The 21,009-nt window shown below is 40.0% G+C and overlaps 1 protein-coding gene across 13 annotated transcripts in view; it reads left to right on the plus strand.

The window, feature by feature from the left end:
- Positions 1–18,561, plus strand: part of CELF1 (CUGBP, Elav-like family member 1) — a 63,421-nt gene extending 44,860 nt beyond the window's left edge. For 7 of the 13 annotated variants that reach the window (XM_017742060.1, XM_017742062.1, XM_017742063.1 and 4 more), the window contains 5 exons: positions 4,767–4,880; positions 5,062–5,247; positions 6,110–6,253; positions 7,917–8,084; positions 13,775–16,775. In XM_017742060.1, the coding sequence (XP_017597549.1) occupies positions 4,767–4,880; positions 5,062–5,247; positions 6,110–6,253; positions 7,917–8,044 (572 nt within the window). In that variant the 3' untranslated portion in view covers positions 8,045–8,084; positions 13,775–16,775. Of the gene's footprint in view, positions 1–4,766; positions 4,881–5,061; positions 5,248–6,109; positions 6,254–7,916; positions 16,776–18,473 lie in introns of those variants that run through there. The other 6 variants (XM_008639411.2, XM_008639413.2, XM_008639410.2 and 3 more) reach the window with 3 other exon arrangements.
- Positions 18,562–21,009: the final 2,448 nt, after the last annotated feature.

Raw genomic sequence — 21,009 nt, forward strand, 5'->3', positions numbered from 1 at the left:
CCCTTATCAGAAGCATGCAGTGAAAGGACAAGGGCAATGGGCACAAGTTGCAGCCGAGAAAATTCTGATTAGATAGAAGAATAAAATTAATGGCAAGAGTGATCAAGCTCAGGAACAAGATGCCAGAGGGGCTGTGGAATCTCCATCATTTCAGAGACTGAGAATGCAATCAGAAAGGACCCTTTCAAATTCAGAGGTTAGACCAGCTCTGAGCAGACTGCTAGACAGGGTGATCCACAAAGGTCCCTTTCAAATGAAGTTATGCTACTATTGAGCAGTTCTTTGGAATTGTTTTCCCCTCTGTGAATTTTGGCTGTTCCACAGAACTACACAGGTTCCTTTTTCCTTGGCGAGAGACATATTTGAGGAGTCTGTTCCATTTTTTATCATGCTGGTGGAGGGGCTAGGGGGTGGGGAGCAGCCCATTTTCCAGTACTTTCTGTGCTGAATCCAAATAACCTTCTGATGGTCAGTAATATCAATAAATGATTGTGTGTTAACAATTCAGTTATCATGAAGGATCATTTGTATTAATATCCTATACAGATGTATCAGTTCACTCTTCACAGGCTTGCAACATGAAGCAGGCACTACTGTATTGCTCTTTAAACCTAATTTCAAGTATAATTTTAAAGAGTAAAGATTAGCTTTGTTCAACAGAAATAAAAAGTTTTGGAGGGCTTGTGGTCTATAAGTAGTCACTGACATCAAACTCTGAAATGGTTCTAGTGCTTTTCCTTAGAGGTATAAATATGCTTCACCTTTTAAAACTGTACTCAAATTGGGATGAGGGGAAGCCTCAATGTATACAGACACATTCAATCCCATGATAATTGCTTGTAATTATGCAGCTTTTAAACTCTTGAGTCTTTAAGCAAACTTGAAAATCTATTTGGATTAATATTCATATGTGCATTCACTCTGTATGTATTCACATAGAAGGCTGTTGGACTCCACACAGAAAACATCTATCCCTCCTGAAGCACACCTAGACCTTGAAGAAACTCAGTATATAGCAGTTCAGTACCATGTGTTAGTAAGTGCTTGCCTTGTCTGAGGGACATATGGCAACATCTACTGTGATAACCTCTTAAACCTAACTGCAGATGAGATGACTAACTCCTTGACTTCTCTCCATCTGTCATCCAAATGTTCACCTGATGCTTATTTGGACATCTCTCCTCAAACTGCATAATTGGTGGAAAAATCCAGACAGTCCTTCTCCATAGTTGCCTTCTTGATCTTCCTTCATCTGCACTGATATTTGTGTCTGGGGAACTTGGAAGTCTACACAGTGCAGTTCATGGACTATGCATAGGTTACATGTCAAAATGGTTCAACTCAGAGGGGTTACATATTGTGATTGTGCTGTCTTCCTACCCATTTCAGTCAATTTCCTTTAGATAGTTCCAAGCACAACTGTGTTTTTTGATGTAGAATGGGTTGAAGTAAAACCTTCAAGCTTGCTGAAGATCAGCTGCTCTTGGAACTGAACAGTCTGCTGCTGTTAGGTAGTTATTGTTGCAGAGACCATGGCCATAGACAAACTCACTTAAACTGCTAGCTCGTAAAAGGGATGTTCAAGAAAATATTATAGAAGTATCTCAGGATAGGAGTGTCTTGTCTGCCATCTTTTTGACTCAAGCACCAATAAGATTGTCTGCTCCAGAACAGAATAGAATGGTTGCAAACACTGAGGTATGTTTCCATTTTCACTCCTTCTAAGGACAACCTCAAAGGTCCAGCAAAGCTTAGATGATTTTCTTGGCCTTGGTGTGTCTCTGACAAAATTGTTTTCAGAGATAGCATAGTATTTCTGGTTTTACTGGAACTAATTCCGGCACAGTTCAGTCAGATTCATCGCCTGAATTTAACTTCTCTTCAGGTCATTGCTTGGATGCTACTTGCCTGAGTTAGGACAGGCTTACTGTTCCCTCAGTTTACCTACCTCCACAAGTTGTTACTTGATGTCCTTGTCCAAGTTTCATTATCTTTCTAATCATATATCTTTCTACAAAGCTCTTCTTTATTACATATTCAAATTTTCTGAAAACTTTAAATATTTTCAACTGCTTCTGTTAGAGTTAGCCTTTTTGACTAAATATAACTCAGTAGATAGGTCTAAGAAACTTAACTTTAGAAGCAAGAAAAAAAACCCAACAACCCACCAAAAGTTGCACAGAAACAATGCTAGGAATGGAGTAAAGAACATGTATAAAACAATATTGGTTTTCCATCCCCATTGCTTTGTTCTCTTTTCTGATCTAAAATATAATACAAGAAAAACTGTACAACAGAAATAATGACTAGAACTGTGGCACTCCTCCCCTGTTAGCAACAGCCTGAAAAATAGAAGACTGACATGGGAGAAGGATATGATCGCAGCCTAGAAATGCATTAGTGTTGTGATGAAGATGAATAGGGAAAAACCAGTCATTAGGTATTTCAAGAAAATAATTGCATGATTTCAGGTCAAGTTGTCACCTGATAATTTAAAAATAAAAAAGATTTTTCTTAGCATAGTGCATGATCAAATTGCAGAAGTTGTGCCTTAGAACATAGTAGAGTCCAACAATTCGGTGTTCAAATTGCGCTGAAATTAATGAATGAAAATCATAACTTTATTACAAAGACACTGCCTTTGGCTGAAAAAATCCTAGATTCACAGATGGCTGTGTCGGTATACAGACCATGCATAGGAAGCAGTCCTTTGTAATTGCCCTGTATTTCTGCTTTACTGTTGCTTAACTGCCTTTTGTCATCATCAGAAATGGGATGCTGTCTTCAATTCCTGCATACATAGGATCAAGAAAATACAGACAAGTCTTCCATTTTCTTGGCATTTTCAGTACTAAAGCATTTCTTGTTTTGCCTAAAGCAATTTCTGATAAAGGCAGCTAAACTAAAATAACTGTGTGATCAGCTTTTTATAGTGGTTTAACTGAATTTATTTAAAATCACAACCTTTTAAAATAGGGAAGGTATCCATTTTCTCTCTCACTTCGTTCTCTAGCCTTTTTTTTCTTAGCTGCTACTATTTTATTTGGGATAGGTTTGGGAGGGTTTTTAAGTGGTGTTCTCATCTGTCAAATATAGTGTCTTTTTGAATTATAAAGATCAGCAATGAAATGTTGCAGAAGCAAGTGATATTTTAAAATCAAGGTAACTCTATGATTTCTGAACTCTGGCTTTTATTCAGCCAGCTGTGTTAGGTTTTCTACCAACTTGAGGGTTATACTGTAACTTGTTCTCTGTCTTTTCCCAACATTTAATATGCTACTGATAATAAGACATGAAGTATCTCCTTTTCCTCAGAGTATCTTGAAATATAGTTTGGGACATCGTCTTTCAATTTTTGATTTATTAGGAGAGTTTGTCTAAACATGTACTAGAGGAGGTGTATCATTTCTTCTGTTAGTACAAAAGGTGGTATGAAGTGCAGCTCTCTGGTTCTCATGTTGCTTTTGTTAGGTAGAGCTTTCGCTGGGGCTTGTTAGGCTGTATTCCATTTATATAGTTCCAGTATCCCACCCCAGCTGAGACTTTGTGCCACATATATGAAGTGGTAAATATGTAGTGTGTGTGAAACTGCTTGAAAGATGCTAACAATTCCTTTAAAGTTTTAATGGATGTATGCAGCATAATCGCTAATCACAGAAACATGAGGAAAACTGAAAATGCCTCAAATTCAGTTCTTCTCTTACCCCCTTGGTCAAACCAATAAATTCCTCTTGAAAGGAGACTACAAGATGCTTCTACAGCATCAGTGTTCAGTATCTTTTAATTTTTAGCAGCCATAAATATTTTCTAGTGCATCTTGTGCAGTAAATTTCAACTTCTTGGTTAATAGCAATACACATAGCTTTTCTCTTTCACTAGTGCACAAACCCGTTAGAAAAACCACTGCTATATAATCATAAAAATACTAAGCATTTCTTATTTTATGATGTCCAAAAATCTTTGTAGATGACCTCAATTTGAACTTCTGTTTCTTGTGATATACCAACTTGGAAAACTTTTTTTTCTCATGATTTTGATGTTGACTTCTGTAGAACTAACTGTAGAAATTGGTAGGCCATGTAAGCTGTTACTCTGCTAGATACTGTATCTGCAGACTTCTCTTACTGAGTCAGTGTGGTTGAAGACGTTGCTGGAATAGCCAATAGAGGACAGACTCTGTATTTTTGGATGTACATTTCAAGACTTTTCTCAGTCCTAGCCCCAGCTGCGGCAGTAGGATTTTTAATAGAAAATTATTTAATGTGTCAAATTAATCTAGGCATGTGGTGTTCCTGTTCTGGCAGTATTGGAAAACCATATGCTCAGCCTTCTTCAGTGACCCTAGTATCTATGTTGCAGGTCTTTTTCACCCTGAGTGATGCTTCAAGGATATATGTTAATACATAGCAAGAGACTCTTTCTTTAGGCAGCAGGAAACAGGGCATCACTGCTGGTTATCTTATGTTGAGATACAGTTTAGCCAACATTTGTATAATGTCTCAATCTTTTGTGTCTTAGACTTACTGACATTATTATTGCTACAAAAAATAGATGTTATGATGAAGTAGAAACTTTCGAAAAATGGAGGAAGGGCTTAGAACGTATAAGAAGTGTGATCAATCAAGTGGGCTTGGGGGTTTTTTTTTACATAAAGTTGCCTGGATCTGTTCCTTAATAGTTTTTTCTACTGGAATAACTTAATGAAGAAGCTGAATTATCAGGACCAAAAAAATATTAGTTGAAGTTTAATTATTTTGTTTTAATAGCAGGTTCCTCACCTAGTTCCAGTAGCAGCTCCTCTGTTAATCCAATGGCTTCTCTTGGAGCATTGCAGACGCTGGCAGGTGCTACAGCAGGCCTGAACGTTAGCTCTTTAGCAGGTAAGTGATGTGTAGTGGTGGCTTGGGGGAATCGCTGATTACCATTCCTCAGCCTGGGCTAGCTCTCTGGGGTGATTTTTTCTGCTCCCTGCTTTTTGTAACCATGCAGAGCGTTTGAAAGGTTATTGATCTGGCTCAGTGGAAGCACTCAGTCATCTTTTATTTCCTCTTTCTTATACAGGAATGGCAGCCTTAAATGGAGGACTTGGCAGTGGTGGTCTCTCAAATGGGACAGGTAGCACAATGGAAGCCCTCACACAGGCTTATTCTGGAATCCAGCAATATGCTGCTGCTGCACTGCCCACACTCTATAACCAGAGTCTCTTAACGCAGCAGAGTATTGGTGCAGCAGGAAGTCAAAAAGAAGGTAGGCAGAAAGTTGTAGAAACTACTTGAGAGGGGTTTTCAAAAGGGCCAGCTTAGCCCTTGCACCTACCTTATCTGCAGATTTTTTATTTGGTGGCATTTTTTAGAATCCAGGAGTTACGGAAGATAAAGAAGGACTGTGGGATGTTTCTACTAAGGGCTGCTCAAAGTAGTTTTTATACAAGACGTTTCTCATGGGGTTTGTCGAGTCTTAAGTGCTTCCTTAATCATATTCCTCCATGTTCTCAGAGGGAAGGAGAATATGAGTCTACAGCTCACTGTCAGAGAATCAGATGTGGTTTTGTTAAGGTAGTTTTCTTGGTCCTTCATATCTTCCAACAGATACTTAATGCCAGTCTTTTCACTCTTCAGATTCAGGTTAAATTTAATAAGTAGTGTAAAGTAATGTAGAATGTAGGACTAAGTTTTCAGCAGAAGGTAGCATGTTTAGAAAAGAATCTGTTGGATTACAAGCAATGTGATTATTTGTGTTTTGTATGGAAATTTATTTAGTTGCTTTGGGACCACAGGTTTTGCATAGCCATTTTTTGTTTAGTCAACATCTAGCACTCAGACTTACTGTTCAGCTTTCATTACAGCAAGTATCTGTGAACCAGTTGTGGCACAATGTGTAAAGTACAAACAAAAGTGGTGAGAAAGAGCTAGAATTATTTGAGTGATCAATCCCAGCAAAGGGTCATGCTAATTTATTCTGGAATCAAGTGCTCTGCAGTAGTGTAAATAGCAGTTTCATTGTTTTATCTAGAAAATTTGTCTTGAGTGGCTATTCCACCTTTTTTTGTACAATGGGTATATGGTATCCATGCTCTTTCTGAATGTATTATCCTACTTGTTGTTTGAAGGTCCAGAGGGAGCCAATCTGTTTATCTACCATCTTCCCCAGGAGTTTGGGGATCAGGATCTGCTGCAGATGTTCATGCCATTTGGAAATGTCGTCTCTGCCAAGGTTTTCATTGACAAGCAGACCAATCTAAGCAAGTGTTTTGGTATGTTGGATCTACAGCTTCTCTATGAGGGGAAGCAAAGGAGTAGACACTGATCTCTTCTCTCTGGTGACCAGTGACAGGACCCAAGATAAAGGCCTGAAGCCTTTAATGGGGGGGTTTAGGTTGGATATTAGGAAAAGGGTTCTTCACCTGCAGGGTGAATGGGCATTGGAACAGGCTCCCCAGGGAAGTGGTCACAGCACCAGCCTGACAGAGTTCAAGGAGTGTTTGGAAACTGCTCTCAGACACACAGTGTGATTCTCGGGATGTCTTGTGCGGGGACTTCAGTCATCTTTGTGGATCCATTCCAACTCAGAATATTTTATCATTCTGTAAATCATTAGCTGTAAAAAGGTGGCTTTTTTAGTAATCTCTTTTTCAGTATATTGTCTAGTGTAGCTTTTAAGTAAGTAGTGAATCTCTATATATTCCTAAAAAACTAAATAAACCAAACACTTCCAGCAATAAACTGTATTTTCAATGTGACTTTTTGCTTTTCCCAATTTCATACTGTTGTGCCTCATAGTTGTGTTCTGGCCCTAGATAATTCTCCCTGAGATTAGCTCAGTTGGTTAGAGCATGATGCTAATAATGCCAAGGTTGTAGGCTTGATCCCCTTATGGGCCACTCACTTAGGAGCTGGATTCCTTGATCCTTGTGGATTCCTTCTAACTCAGAATGTTCTATTACTGCTATTTGTGTTTGCAGACTGTAAACCTGAGATAGTTCCTCCTCTTCCTGTCTTTTCAATAAGTTTGTGTTGCTCTCTATATTACTTAGTACATTATGATTATGAATTATTTCTATTAATATATTCATATATATTTATTGTGGGTACCGTATTGCATTTTTGAGGTGCTGTAAGCTCTCATAACTTTTTATAGATGGAGATTTATTGTGATGGAATAGGAGAGGTGAGCCTTTCTCTATAGTTTTGATAGCTTTGTGTCTACATAATATCCTGAATTTTTTCCTATTTGAGCCAAAAGATGTGGACAATCTGGTGCTTTGTGAGAATACAAAAATATGCTGATCATTCAGCTATGACACCTGCATATTATGGACAGGTAGACGTTGACTGGAGTGGGAGTTATTCTCACTCTAGACATTGAGTGGAGTTATTTAAAATAGGTTCCTTCAAAACCCTGGAGAAGTTTGTTTTCAGGATAATCTTTTCCAGGAATGATATGCAACCTCTCATCTGAGAGCATCCTACACATAGTAGAGGTACCAGTGCTACCCTTCCTTGACAAGCTATTTCACTCCAAACAAATCTGCACCCATAATGTCATGAGGGTGATTTCAGTCTTGTATGTTTAATGAGCTTTTGGATCTGGATGAACATTATCCAGGTTTGGTTTTTTCCCAGGTATGAGTTCTTATAAAATAAGCAGCAGTACTTATTTTGTTGATAGACTAGAAAATGCTATTTTAATTTCCTGAGCTGTGTATATCTATCCAAAGTTCCATATGTCAGAAATCAATGCTTTGTTTGAGAGCCCCTAGAAGTTATTATGAGGAGTCTAAAACAGTTGTGAGCTTCTGAAAATGACACTTCATGCAAGCCTCTCTGACCTTGTGAGTGCTTGCATTTCCACTTGTGAGTAGCTGTTGTGGGCAGCTTTGGCAATTATGGGGTAATTGTGTGTTTTCCTTTCCTCAGGTTTTGTAAGTTACGACAATCCTGTCTCTGCACAGGCTGCCATTCAGTCAATGAACGGCTTCCAGATCGGCATGAAGCGGCTGAAAGTACAGCTCAAGCGCTCCAAGAACGACAGCAAGCCATACTGAGCACCCTCCCCTCCGGGACTGGAGTGAGAAGGATCTTCTGGTAAGTTGGAGAGGAGCGCACTTAGTGATTCGAAGCCCTAAGGCTGTGTTTTTACAGTCCTGGAAGCTGATCCATGCCTTCTATCTGGCACATCTTCCCTTGAAGACTCTGCTGCAGCCTCTGCTGAGAATCCCGCTTCGGATGGAGGACAAGTTTGTGCTTTTGTTTCCAGTGTTTTACTTTGGAGTTTAGGTGCCATATCACTGAGGTTTTTTGTTTAGTTTTGTTTTTTTTTTTTCTCCCTTATTTGAAGTTTGCTGTGTTTGTAACCAGTGTGTGTTGAGAAGGACCAATGCCAGCTCCTTGGGGTGGGGAGAGAAGGTTAAAGGGAGCAGCAGAAACTGACACCACACTGCCTTGGGGTAGAGAGGAGAAGGGAAAGCAGAAATAACACAGAACAGCTGATGAAAACAAAGATGGGCAAGGAGAACAGAGTCCTGGGTGGGAAAGAACTGGCTCCATGTAGCCTTTGTCATGCCCCATCCACTCTTTGAGATTTCCTTAACTGTATGCCAACAGTGGGGATTTAGTAAATCATCTCTAAAGCGGGAGATGGGCTAAAAGGGTGAACACACTAACAAGCCAAAGGAAAACTGCAGATTTTTTTTGCTATGTATAAACTAGTGTTTATATAGCACTGTGAATGTACACAGCACTTTATAAAATTATTAGATAATGTCTCTGCCCAGAAAATTTCACACTCTATCTACAGTGGAATATTAATGATGCAGTGAATTTCTCCATATATAAGAAAACTTAACCTATGTACTTTATCTAGGTTTTGTGGAAGGGTAGAGGCAGCTTAGTCTGGATGAATACATGTGGGTCTGGAAACAAGAAGCTTTAGATCCCTGATAACCTGCAGAAATTTTTGATTATTTTTCTTCTTAACAGTTGATCCCATTCCCCATTTCTGTGGAATAATGTCATTTTTTTGCAGAGATTGCTATGAATTCCTTTTCATAAGCATAATGTAAGTGCTGATTGTTTATTGAAATTATAATTTCCTGTTTTGTTGGGGTTTTTTTGTTGAACAAAACTTGTGCAGTGACTTGGTCTAGTAATTAGGTGTATCCTTCTACTGCAGTTTTCCTTTAAGGTGGTGTGTCAGTGCAAAACAGGCTAAACCAGGAGCTGCGGAACCAGAGTATTGAGCCATTCAATCTTTTTCTGCCTTTTGGTACTGTTATCTTTTCTATTGAAAAAAAATTGAACACACCTCCTAAGTGAACACACACTTCTTCTGCACACTAGTGAAATTGCTAGTGCAGTGCTAAGGGCCTTTGATATTCACTGGTTTTAGGGGGCTCAAAGGACTTTTGACACTCTGGCCTGAGCTGTTTCAAGAAATCAGTGTAGAGTTCCATTTTATAACCACCAAAATCCACCTCTGTCACAAGAGGAAGTTTACAATTTCTGTGTGTTTAACAGAAGTTCAATTTACCTCATAATATCTCCTTTTCCTTGTTTTCTTTGTATTCCTGGGTTGTAAGGCTGTTTCCCAGGGCACCAGCTAACACTGCAGTCTGGGATCCAGCTGCTAAATGATGTGTGTGGGTCAGATGTGGGGTCAGGACTTCGTGTTCTACTCCAGCAGGAGGAGCACTAAACCCATCAAACCTGAGATCTCGGGTCAGAATCCCCACTTGTGTGCAGTGATCTATTGGGAATTTTGGGCATTTCCAGGGACTGGGCCCCCTGGGATCTCAAACCTCAGAATTACAAGGCCTGATAAGTAACATCCAAGGGGAGCCCTTTCCAACTCTTAGATTGAAAATCAAACAGTTGATGTCAGTCTGTCCGTATTGATGGCAGACAGGTAAATCTGTCAGTATTATTTAAATAATTCTGTGGTGGCAAAGTTTCGAAGGCCAGATTGCCAAATTTCCCAGTTATGCTGGCATGTGGTACCCTTCTATGTTAATTATTTGAATCTCTCTAGAAACGTAAACATACACTGAAGTGAACCATGTACACTTGAATTCTGCACCATAGGAAAGATGTGTCCTGGTTTTCTGAGAAAAGAGTGTTGGGAGTGTGAAGGCCTCCAGGGTGATAATGGGATTTTTTATATATATATATATAAATTATATACTTTTCAAAAAAAGGAAAAAAAAAAAAAAAAATAAAAAAACATAGTTGGGAGCAACTGCTCCAAGTGCAACCTGCTGTACCCAAGAATGTTGTTTCTATTTTTATAGAAGTTTTATACCGCTCCAGGGTGGAGAATATTTATTACCTAAATTATTTCACTGGAAAAAAAGGCCAGGGTTTTGTAGAATCCTGAATGTGATTGTTTTACACACATAATGATGTGCATGATTGAAACTACTGATTTTCAGTGGCCTGTTTGCAGCCCAACAACTGCTAAACGAGGAAGGTGAATGCTGTGAACCAGTGGAGGAGAGCACTGTGCTCTGGGGTCTCTACAGTCACTCTTACCTTCTTTGCACCCTACCCCACTGTACTATCCAAGACCTTTGTCCTGTTTTTCTTTTAACCTGATGCTCTGACCTCTTTACTATTCATTGCAGTTGCCCCAAATTAGATATTTTAGCTTCTTCATCCTATAGTGTGTCCTCAGTACTGTAACTTACAGATCAAGCTTGGCATTGTTGCAAATAGGTGCGACTTCTATTAATTTTAGGAGATTCACCAGTTTACACTGTGGCTTAGTTTGATCAGTGACTCCTCCCAGACATAATCACCTTAAGACACCTAACTTGGGCTAGCTCTTGTGCCTTACTGGCATAACTATAAGTATTGCCAAAAAGAAAAAGAAGATTAATCTATGCAGGTTAAATTTTAAAAGATGTGATCCTCAGATGGTTTGAATCAATGCAGTTCAGCTCTCTGAATGCAGTAGAGGTGCATCAGTTTTCACCAGCTGAAGATGTTGCCCTTTTTGTGTATTTGTTTCAGATTTCCCTTTCTCGATGTATCAATGTGTATGTTGCCAAAGTTAATAAATGTATCAAGTTTGTGACTTGGGCAGATTTTTTTTCTAATAACAAAACTGATCAGAGAAAGTCAACATTTCTGTGTCTGTTTGGTGGCTGCCGCTGATTGTGAGGATTTAGGCTGCTCTTGCCTTTCAGTCTTAAGCCAGTTTTCTTCCTCACTTATTGGCAGTAAAGTCTGGGATTTTGGGGACTTGGGGCTTTTAAATTTTATTTTTAGTTCATATCATACTCTCATTCAAGTGCAAATCAAATCAGTGTCAAATGCTTTACTTCCCAGATAATAAAATAGGAGTTGGGTGAGTTCAAATAAACTGCAGAAGGTTGGCTGAAGTAGCCACATGGACAAAGTATGCTGTATGCTTAAAACCAAAGAACATGATTTTCTACAATAAAAGCTAAAAGGACTTCTGATGAAATAGAATTCCTTATTATGTGTGCCACCAGGAAATACTTAATATATTTTTAGTTTACAAGGTGGAAACAGTCTATTTAATAGATTGATTCTTTTTCTCAGGAGATACTTGATTTTACTGCTGTAATAAGGTGAAAGAATTATGGACTTAGTCTGATACTGCTTAGTGTCAGTACTATAGTAAATGAAATCATCATTTCTTCAGTCCCTAGATAATCAATAGTCCAAAACATGATAGCTCTTTTTAGTTTAGCTTTTTTTTAGTACAAAGCTGGCATTATTAAAAAATTCCAGCTCAGAAAAATCTCACCAGCAAATGTATCTGTCAGGAAAAAGCTTTTCACCTGAATACTGAAAGTCACATATTATGATAATTCTATCATGCAAGCTGAATCTAACTGAACTGATAATGGCTATGGATTAGGGAAGAACAACCAAGTAGAATGAAGCTGTTCCTATTTTATTTGGAAATACCTAAAACCAACTTGGATAAAGCAAATTGCAAATGAAGGGTGCAACTATGAACAGATAAAATGCTTTGAAAGCTTCTTGTTGCAGATATTTAAACCTAAAGATGATTGATAGCCTTGAGCTTACCTGCCACAAAATATAAAACACAGAAGGCAGAATTATCACTATTGTGAGAATAAAACGAGGACAAACTGGAATAACTTTCTCCAAGTCATTAAGACCTTGTCCAGCATCTCATGGTTCTGTTCTTATAGGCCAGTCTTTCCATAGGGCTTTGACGTAACTTAGTCTTTGCCCTCAACATAGCTGAGTGAAATATTTGAAAAATCCATATCAAGAAAATCCCCAGACAAATCACACAGAGGATTTCAGTGGTGCATGCTTAGATGTCACTTGATTTCATGCTTCTTGTTGTTTCTCATGCCTCAGTTCATGATAAATTTGCCTTTCTGGTTTAGGAGTGAAATCTGTCACCTACCTGCAAATTATCTAGAGTATTTCTTGAAATATAGAAATAACTGCAAGAGTTGCATTGTACTCTGTTTGCTGGAGTTGGTTTAAACTCTGTACTAAAGTCCTTTCCCTTTATTGGAAAGCATGAAAAGCAATTTAATCTCAGCAGTTCTGCTAAGAGGAATGTTGCTGATTTAGTAGACAAAGTGTTTCTTGTTGCTTTGGAAGGAGAATGCAACACTTGCTACTCTCAAATTATGTAAGATAATATGCAAATCTCACCTTGTTCTAGTCTGTAACCAGAAGCTTTGAGATGTGCTGAAGATTAAGGCCACAAACAGGAGCTAAAGGGGAGTTGGGGGTGCGGGGAGGTAGAATAAGAAAACAATCTGCTTTCTCTCTCCTCTGCCTCCCACTCTCATCCCAAAATGTTCCTTGTCTCTTGCAGCTCACAAGCTGAGGGGAGGGAACAGAGGTATTTATGTCACTTAATATAAGAATTACTTTTTTATAAACTCTTTAAGAAAATTTCAGGAAACACATTTTTTCTGCTCATCAAACTGGCAACAGTGACTGTAGAGCTTCTCAGAGCCCAGAATCGCCTCCTCATGAAGCCAGGGAGCTGAGGGCTGTTACATAAAAGGTTGGGAATGGAAAATCCCTGTGCAGGTCTAATGGTATGAAAAGTGCTCAGCTAGGACAAGTCTTAACTTGCAGTCAAGTCTTAAGGAATTCTTCTCTGATGTGTGGGCTTTTTGTCTTGTATAATCTTTTTTTTTTTCCCCTTTTCCAAATCACCCATCCCCAGTTACATGGGCTCCTAGGGAATGAGAAGGGACTATAGCTAAAGGAAAGAACGTGGATTTGCTGGGCTACTACTGCCTAAGATCTTCCCATGTTAGAATGCAAGAAAAGTCTCAACTGTCAGACCACCTGTGAATCCCTTGTGTCCTCTGTCTTGTCTCTCATGGTCTCAGTCTCTGTGGGCAAATGTCTGCCCTAGAGTCATATTTTTTGGAATCGGTCTCCTGGGGAGGGAGCTTACTCTGTTCTAAACAGAGGTAGTGGACACACTGGGCACAGGGCAGGGTGACTGCATGCTAACCAGTGTGTCACTAGGCTGTGGAATGCTCCACACACTGGGTGCTGAGAGGGAAATCCAGGCCTCTGCTTCCATTTGGTTTCTGGCAGTTTGATGTTTACTTGGTGTCCTTCATGTACTTTGACTTTTACTTGTCCATCGTTGGCATGTGCTGCCCTTCCCTGTCAACTCCCTTCCCCAGGAGATCTCATTGTACAGTGCCCATTCTTGTTCTCTCTCTCCGTGTTTGGATGTACTGCTCTGTGTAACTCAGTGGGTCTCCCTCTTTCTGGTTTGTTTTTTTTTCTAGATTCCTGCCGTTTGTTCATCGTTGTGCCTAAAGCATGTCGATGTGGCGTTCAAGTACATCGTCCAAATCCTTGTCTCTTCAGCTTCTCTGATGCTTGAACTCTCACCTTTGACCTTGTGTTGACCTTTGATGCTGATGTGTATTTTTATTATGTTTCTTTTCTTTTTTTTTTTCTTTTTTTTCTTTTTTTTTTTTTTTTTTTTTTTTTTTTGTGCTGCCAAATTGGTTTTGCTAGAAAGACTGCTGAAGGGGAATATTTAAACTTGCATTTGAATATAAAAGAATTTCTATTTTTCTAGACCTTCATAAGATAACCACTTGATTTTGTGAATCTGATTCTTTGTAATTTGTCTTCAGAGCAGCCTTGCTAGCATACCTTGTGGAGTATTTGTATTTCTGTGAACATACAGCCAATCACTTTCTAGGCTTAGTTTTTTCTGTGTGCTTAGTTTTAAAAACACAGTTTGAAGAAAAAGTCAATTATATGGTGTGACTCAATCTTTCAGGAGACTTCCTAGTCACATTTTGCTGATCTGGTTTCTGTGCTTGAGGAGACAGCATGTGTTTTTATGAGTTCAAACTTGTGACTTGAAGTGGCATCAACAGAAAACACTTGAACTACATTTTCCTCTGATTGTAGCTACATTTTTGCCCTGGCATTTACTGATTTTTTTTTAAAAGTATTATTATTTTTATTTTTTCCCCTGCTTCCCTGTGTGATTATCAGTCTGCAGTGAAAATTTGATCAAAGTTGATGTTGTATTTTGTTAAGCTCTGGCATGCTTGGTTTTTTTGTAACTACAATCTCCTCAGCAAAATGTGATGTTTTTGTTTTAATCTTTCAAACTAAGATAGTGCCCAGAAATGTTGTGCATGTTTCCTGCTGTTTTCTTCACACCCTCGTATATATCACCTTCACCTCTCTGTTTTCTATAGTTTGTGCAAAAACTGAGCAATTTAATGGGTTTCAAAGGTATCCTTTAAATTGGTGGTTTTGGTATGACAAATATCTGATCAGAAGCCCCCTGAGGGCATCTACCTGTGCACTTAGACTGTCTGCCTGACAGAGCACCTGGACCTTGCTCCATTTCCAGTGCTGTCAGAAGCTCTGAGGGTGCTTGGTTACACTGTTCCCCTACTGGAAGTTTTGGTGGAAGGGGATAGCTTGGAGCAGGAAGGTGGGGGAACTCACAATATTTCTGTTTCCAAAGTTATCCGAAGCTAGGGCTCATTTCAAGCACTAAGCATTTTGTACCAGTCAGGGCACACTTCTGTGAAGTCCAGCTCCAATCTAATACCATCAATCAGAGCTTGGTGGCAGGATTCTGGAAGGATCTAGGTTAGCTCATGAATTAAAGTGTTTTAAATATCCCAGAGAAAACATTTGTAACACTGGTCCAATAACTGCTGGCTCTTTTCCCAAATGACAAGCACAATACAACAGCCTCTGAAGCTGTTACCTGAACAGGGTACCATCCCCAGCTCTCTTTTCAAGGGCCTTAGCTGGGGAATCTCTGCGGAGATTTTTTAGTTTTTGTTTAGTTTTTAATTGGGTAATGAGCTGAGCAGTTTTTCTGGCTTCAGGATGAGCTAGAACAGGTTACTGCTCTCTGGGTAGCAGGCTTCCCCTGCCCTACGTACCATCTGCACAAGTAGAAACTGGGAAGTAGCTTCTAGATGAAGGCACCTGAAGAGTGCGTGCTGTGATGAAGTTTCAGTCAGAAGCAGCAGCAAGCTAGTGTAGGTATCTTAACAGTTGAAATAATGTGAAATGGAATTCCAGGAGAAGGGTTTTTGCTAAGAAAACAAGTAGAGTTTGATTGGATAGAAATCCTAATTTTGTCCAGTGTTCAGGATAACGTAAAGATGCAAAGATTGTTTTCTATCCTACTCCTGAGTTGGTTGAGGATACTGTATTCTCAATAGGTATTGACCAGACTTGTGTAGACAGTCCTTAATCTGCTTACAAAACAGAGCAATTTGAATATGGTACATGTACCTGGGAGTGAATCGTGAGGCTGAATGAAAAAGGGTAGAGACTCGCTTATTTGGGAAGTAGGGTTGGGGGCTGGCTGCTGTTAGTCCCACAGTCTGAATGCACAGGGCTGTGCCGGGAGGCACTGATACCCTGCAGTGTATGGAGGAACTGCCAGTACGTTTCTGTACGTGTGCGCTTGGTTCCGTAAGGAACCTTGGGGAAACCTGTGGAAAAATATCTGAAGAAAACCAAAATGCCAAATGTTGGGTGTTTCTTTCCTTTCTTCTTTCCTTTTCTTCCTTTGGTTGTTTTAATTGTTCTGTGGTGGTTTTAATGGATTTGAGACAGTGGAGCAGCAGCTGCCTTTCTGATTTTTGGCTGCTTTTTGTGAATAATTTAAAAAGAAAATTTACATTTTGGAGACAAACCTGTGGGCTTTTTTATTGGTACAAACATTGTATTTAACACTAGGGGTTTTGTACAGTTTTTTGCCTTTTCTACTAGAAAACAATGTAAAGTGATTCACAATGTGACGAGAAAACAAATTGCCACTATGACCAAATGTAGAGTCTGTTCTGCAGTTAACGGGATTTAATCAACTCGAAGTCGTGGTTCAGTCGTAGAAATGCTTTTCTTTATCTTGTTTGAGCTGTTCCTTTTTTTCTTGTTTTGATTTGCAAAACAAAATGTCTCTTTGTGTGAAATTGTGTTGTACTCTGTAGAGAATTACAGATTTTACTTTAATGGTTTAAAAAGCAGAGGAGCGCGTGTTGCTTTTCTGATCTGATCACAGAGTTTGTGTAGTGGATTTAAAAATGAAAAGATTTGTTACAAGTTTGGAACAAGCGAGTATGTGTTAAAGGAATTTTCTTCCTTTTGTGTGTGTGTTTTTTTTTCTTTTTGTCCCAAAGGGCAACTTAAAGCTGTTTTAATTGCACAGACACACCGACAACAAGTCATTTTGTATATGCCAAGTGTGGTACCTTCCTTTGTTTATTTGCTATTAAACTGTTTGAGAAGAGTCCTTGTGTGTTGTATTTGTGTCTTAAACTTGAGGTTCTTTCTGGGTCCAAGTGTGAGAAGATGGAGATGAGAGAACTATTTTCCAGTTTCTTAGCTGTGAGCCACAAAAATTTTCATGGCCCAATACCACTTGCTCTGCATGTACAGTATCACCTTGGATTTTTACTTCTGTGCAGATGAGCTACTTTGAGTAGAAATGGAAAAGGTTTTCTGGTTGATGTACCTCCATTTTGTATCATTTGACAGTCAAGTCCTGAGCTACTTTGAGTAGAAATGGAAAAGGTTTTCTGGTTGATGTACCTCCATTTTGTATCATTGGACAGTCAAGTCCCCTTTAGATATGGAAAAGCTGAGGATCTTGGATAATGCAAATACGTGCAACACTTGGGAGTGAGGAGTAGGCATATCCAGCCTCACAGAACTGGTGCCATGTAGCCACTTGGCTGTCCATGCACTTGTGCTTCAGAGTGTTTCAAGGGCTCAATACCTTGGGCATAACAGCAGCTCCTCTGCAGGAGCAGCGTAAGTGCGTGCTGCTGTGTGGGATTAGAGAGGCACCAGCTGATGCCGCTCTCATGAGCCCCATACTTGCCACTGCCTCCTTCCCCTTCCAGGAACACAGCCAAGCTTGCTGAATCTGTCTGCATCAAGGTATCTGCAGCCCCAGTGCTCCTGGTCCTGGATGTATTACACCGGGAAACCCTGAATGGATGTGGATTACTTACTAGTGATAAGCAAAGGCTACCTGCTTTGGTCTTAGAACTAAGATATCTTTACAACTCATTTCAAATTAATAAAAAGTATTTGGCGTAGGCAAAGCATAATTCATTTAGAAACCTGCCACAAGTTTGACACGAATATTGCCTCTCTCAGAAGGAAAGTACCACAATGGCCATGATTTTGCCACATTTCTGAAAGCTCCTAAAATTCCATTACATTATTCCTTCCTTCTGCTGTCTTGCATCTTGGAGACTTGCAAGCATTTTTAGGGCAGCTGTGTTTCTCCTCCATGTCCTTTTCCTGTGTTATCTGGCATACTCTGTTTCACCCCATCACTTCCTACATGATTGTAAATCTGAGAGCATTTGCAAGCATCAGGATTCAGTGCTGCATTCCTTGCCCTGAGCGCACCAATTGCAGCACGAGGCGCTAAGCCACCTGTTACAGACTGTGCTGGGATCCCTGCAGTTAATTTGCAGCTGTTGAGAAGAGAGGCTGGAGGGATTTCAGTTCAGATACAACTTGAGGCGAAGGATGGAGAGAAACAATTGAATCAGAAATAGGGTTTGTTTAGGCAGAATGGAAGATTCCAGCTTGTGCAGAAAGGTCACTCACCTTGTCTTACACAATCACAGCTTTGTCAGCTACATCTTACAGAACTGACACTGCATCCCTTTTGGGTCTGTGCTTTTTGGAAGGCATTTCCTTTAATTTAAAAGGCCACCACCAATCAGTACACAATCAAACTACACCTAAGAGCCAGTGTATTAATCTCTGAAAATAATCAGCATTTTCACATGAGTTGTGATATTTATCAGCATTAGTAGGAAATACACGAAGCTGTAGATGAAATCCTGATGCTGAATGTTTTAGGAGAAACCTTTTTCCTCTTCACATCCACCTCCACCTTTCACTACTTGTTTTGACTCCAGTCTTCCTGACTTTACCAGCCATATTCCACTCTCTTCATACGGCCAGGAGTCACCGAGGGCATTATGAAGAGCTGTGGGGAAGAGGAGAAGCAGGTCAGTGTGGTCACTCTGAAGAAGCGAGTGCGTGATGAGCCACACGGCATGTGTAGCTCTGCTGCATGACAGGTAAGATTCCCTAATTTGATGTTGCCAAGCACCATTCAGGCTCATTTATTTGCAGTTCCTGAGAAGAAACTGCGGATTGTTTACTGTAGAAACTGTACCTGAATCATGTATGAATTAGAGCTGTCTTGAGGCACAGACGGATGCCATTGCTTTTTTTGAAGTAGTACAGGCAGTCAGTGTTGATCTTTTATCCCTCCTTATTTAGGCAGCTGCAACTGGGCTCAGAGTGGTATGTTCCGTATCAGAGCACATTCCTCCTTTTTTGAAAATGACTGGTTTGAACTTGATGGATTTAGTCCTTACTTTACTAGGGTGTTTTTATCTCAACAGCTGAGTTGCGAGTTGATTCCTAAGACCGTAAGCACTGTTTCATAGTGCTCAAAAGCAAGGAGGTAAAGTGAGGTTAACAAAATGCAGGGCAGATCATTTCGTGTTAGATGGCTTTTGTCAGGCTGCAAGGCACCCTCTTTTCACTTTGGCTATGCTGTGTGGGGAAGGGAGCAGTGTTTTGCTGAAGAAGTCCAAAAGAATCTCAGGATGAGTTTGAGTTACAGGCAGGTCTCTTGTGGAAGGTTAATTTTGCAAAGTAGTCTGATCTTCCAAGAATTACACAGTTTTTGTTTTCCCCATTCTTGAATCCTGGCTTGATTCTGCTTTCCTGGCCTGCAAACTTCTTCAAGTCTAGAAATCTGAATGGCCTCACCATTATCAATGGTTTCCATGGGGATTGAAAGGGGATTTCCTTCTGCATCTTGTTTCCATCCCAGCACCTACACCCAGAGAGACATATAAGAATTACTGCAAGGAGGAGAGATTTTTTTTAAAGTTCCAAATCAGACTTCTTTGGAATTTCTAAAATCTATAAAGTACCTAGCTAATAATTTTAACAGTGCTGCTGAAGGGATTTTTGCACATCCATAGATTTTTCCATAGTTCCTACATCCAGAGTTTGAGAGTACACAGTCTATGCTGAAACATCATCTACCACATCATCTGTCTTGGAAAAACAAAGCTAAATTAAATAATGTAAATATCATAGTGTATATGAGCTCCCAAAAGAGAATTGGTCTTACTGTAGCAAAACTCTTCTACAATTTAAAGTGCTTTTCTTTTTGAAATATTTGTCTGAGGGAATTTTGGATAAAGGTACAGATGTAATCTCTTAAGATCATGACTGCTATGATGTAAAGCCTCTGGGTAGACTGTTGTTGCTTATTTTGTGTCCTGCTCTCCTTAAGGATATTTATTACCTCAGGAAGGCTCCCTTGGGTTTTTGTTGACACAGACCAAGATGGTCTGATTGGTACCCTTTGAGGTGATTCTGTAGGAATTTACCTTTGCTTGGGGAAGAACTGCCACCAAATTCACCTAGAAGCAGGGAGGCAGCTGGAGACATGACTGCTTTTGCAGGCGGGTCTGTTAAAACTTCAAATTTTAATTGCTTCCCTTTGCTCAGGAAAAGGATCACAAAACTTGGAACTTCTGTATCTGAAAAACATTAGATATCCCTGTAGCATTCTCCACCTGCCCCCCTCCTCCCATGTTTGGTGTATCTTCTTAGGAAGGACAGAATAAATCTCTAGACCACTAAGGCTGCACTAAAAACATTAAAAACACAGCACATTGGTGAGAGTATGAAACTTGACTCCTAGATGAACCAATCTGATTTTTTCAACAGAGTGTGGGAGACATAAAGCTATCTTTTAATGGGGCTAACACTTCTCTCCTGCAACCAAAAAGTGCAGATATCTGTTGTTCTGTGTCTCTATTGTTATTCATCATAAAAGATCAGCAAGTTCTGGATGCAGAACTTAAGTTGTGCCTTTGACAACTTCTGTTGGAAACTTTTGGAGGATTGCCACAGGCATCTGATGGCAGGGAGCAACATTCAGTCAAGAACCAAGGTTTTCAGGATGATTAGCTTCTTGTCCCTAAAATTAGGAAGTCAGCGGTGTATTTGCAGCAAACCTGTGACAGAGCTGACCTATGTCCACAAAAACAGTTCATGATGCCAGCTGAGGTCCTCAAAAGGGAGGCTGAATTTTGTGCCTAGCAAAGTATCAAGTACATTGTTGCAAGTGTAACACTGCACGTGTGTACACACTGAAGTTGCCTTGTTCACACCTGACTTTTTAAGGCATGTATTGTTCCTAAAGCTACGATTCCACCTGAGTCTGCTCCCTCCCAAGCTACCCCCCCACCAGCAGTGCTTGTCTAAGGGGATGACCAGAGAGAGAGGAAAGAGACAGCTGAGGCATCCCGAGGCTGTGACTGCAACCGATTGTGTCTCCCTGGGGTATTTATAAGCTGCATACTGGCGGGCAGGGGTGGGCAGTTGGCACCGTGACCTTGGGAGCTGGGGAGCCTGACTAGAATTCCTGGGAGCCACGTGAGCTGGACTGGCAGGGGCGGCCGCA

Source organism: Corvus brachyrhynchos, unplaced genomic scaffold, assembly GCF_000691975.1.
Source record: "Corvus brachyrhynchos isolate BGI_N302 unplaced genomic scaffold, ASM69197v1 scaffold115, whole genome shotgun sequence".
NCBI classification, from domain to species: Eukaryota; Metazoa; Chordata; class Aves; order Passeriformes; family Corvidae; genus Corvus; species Corvus brachyrhynchos.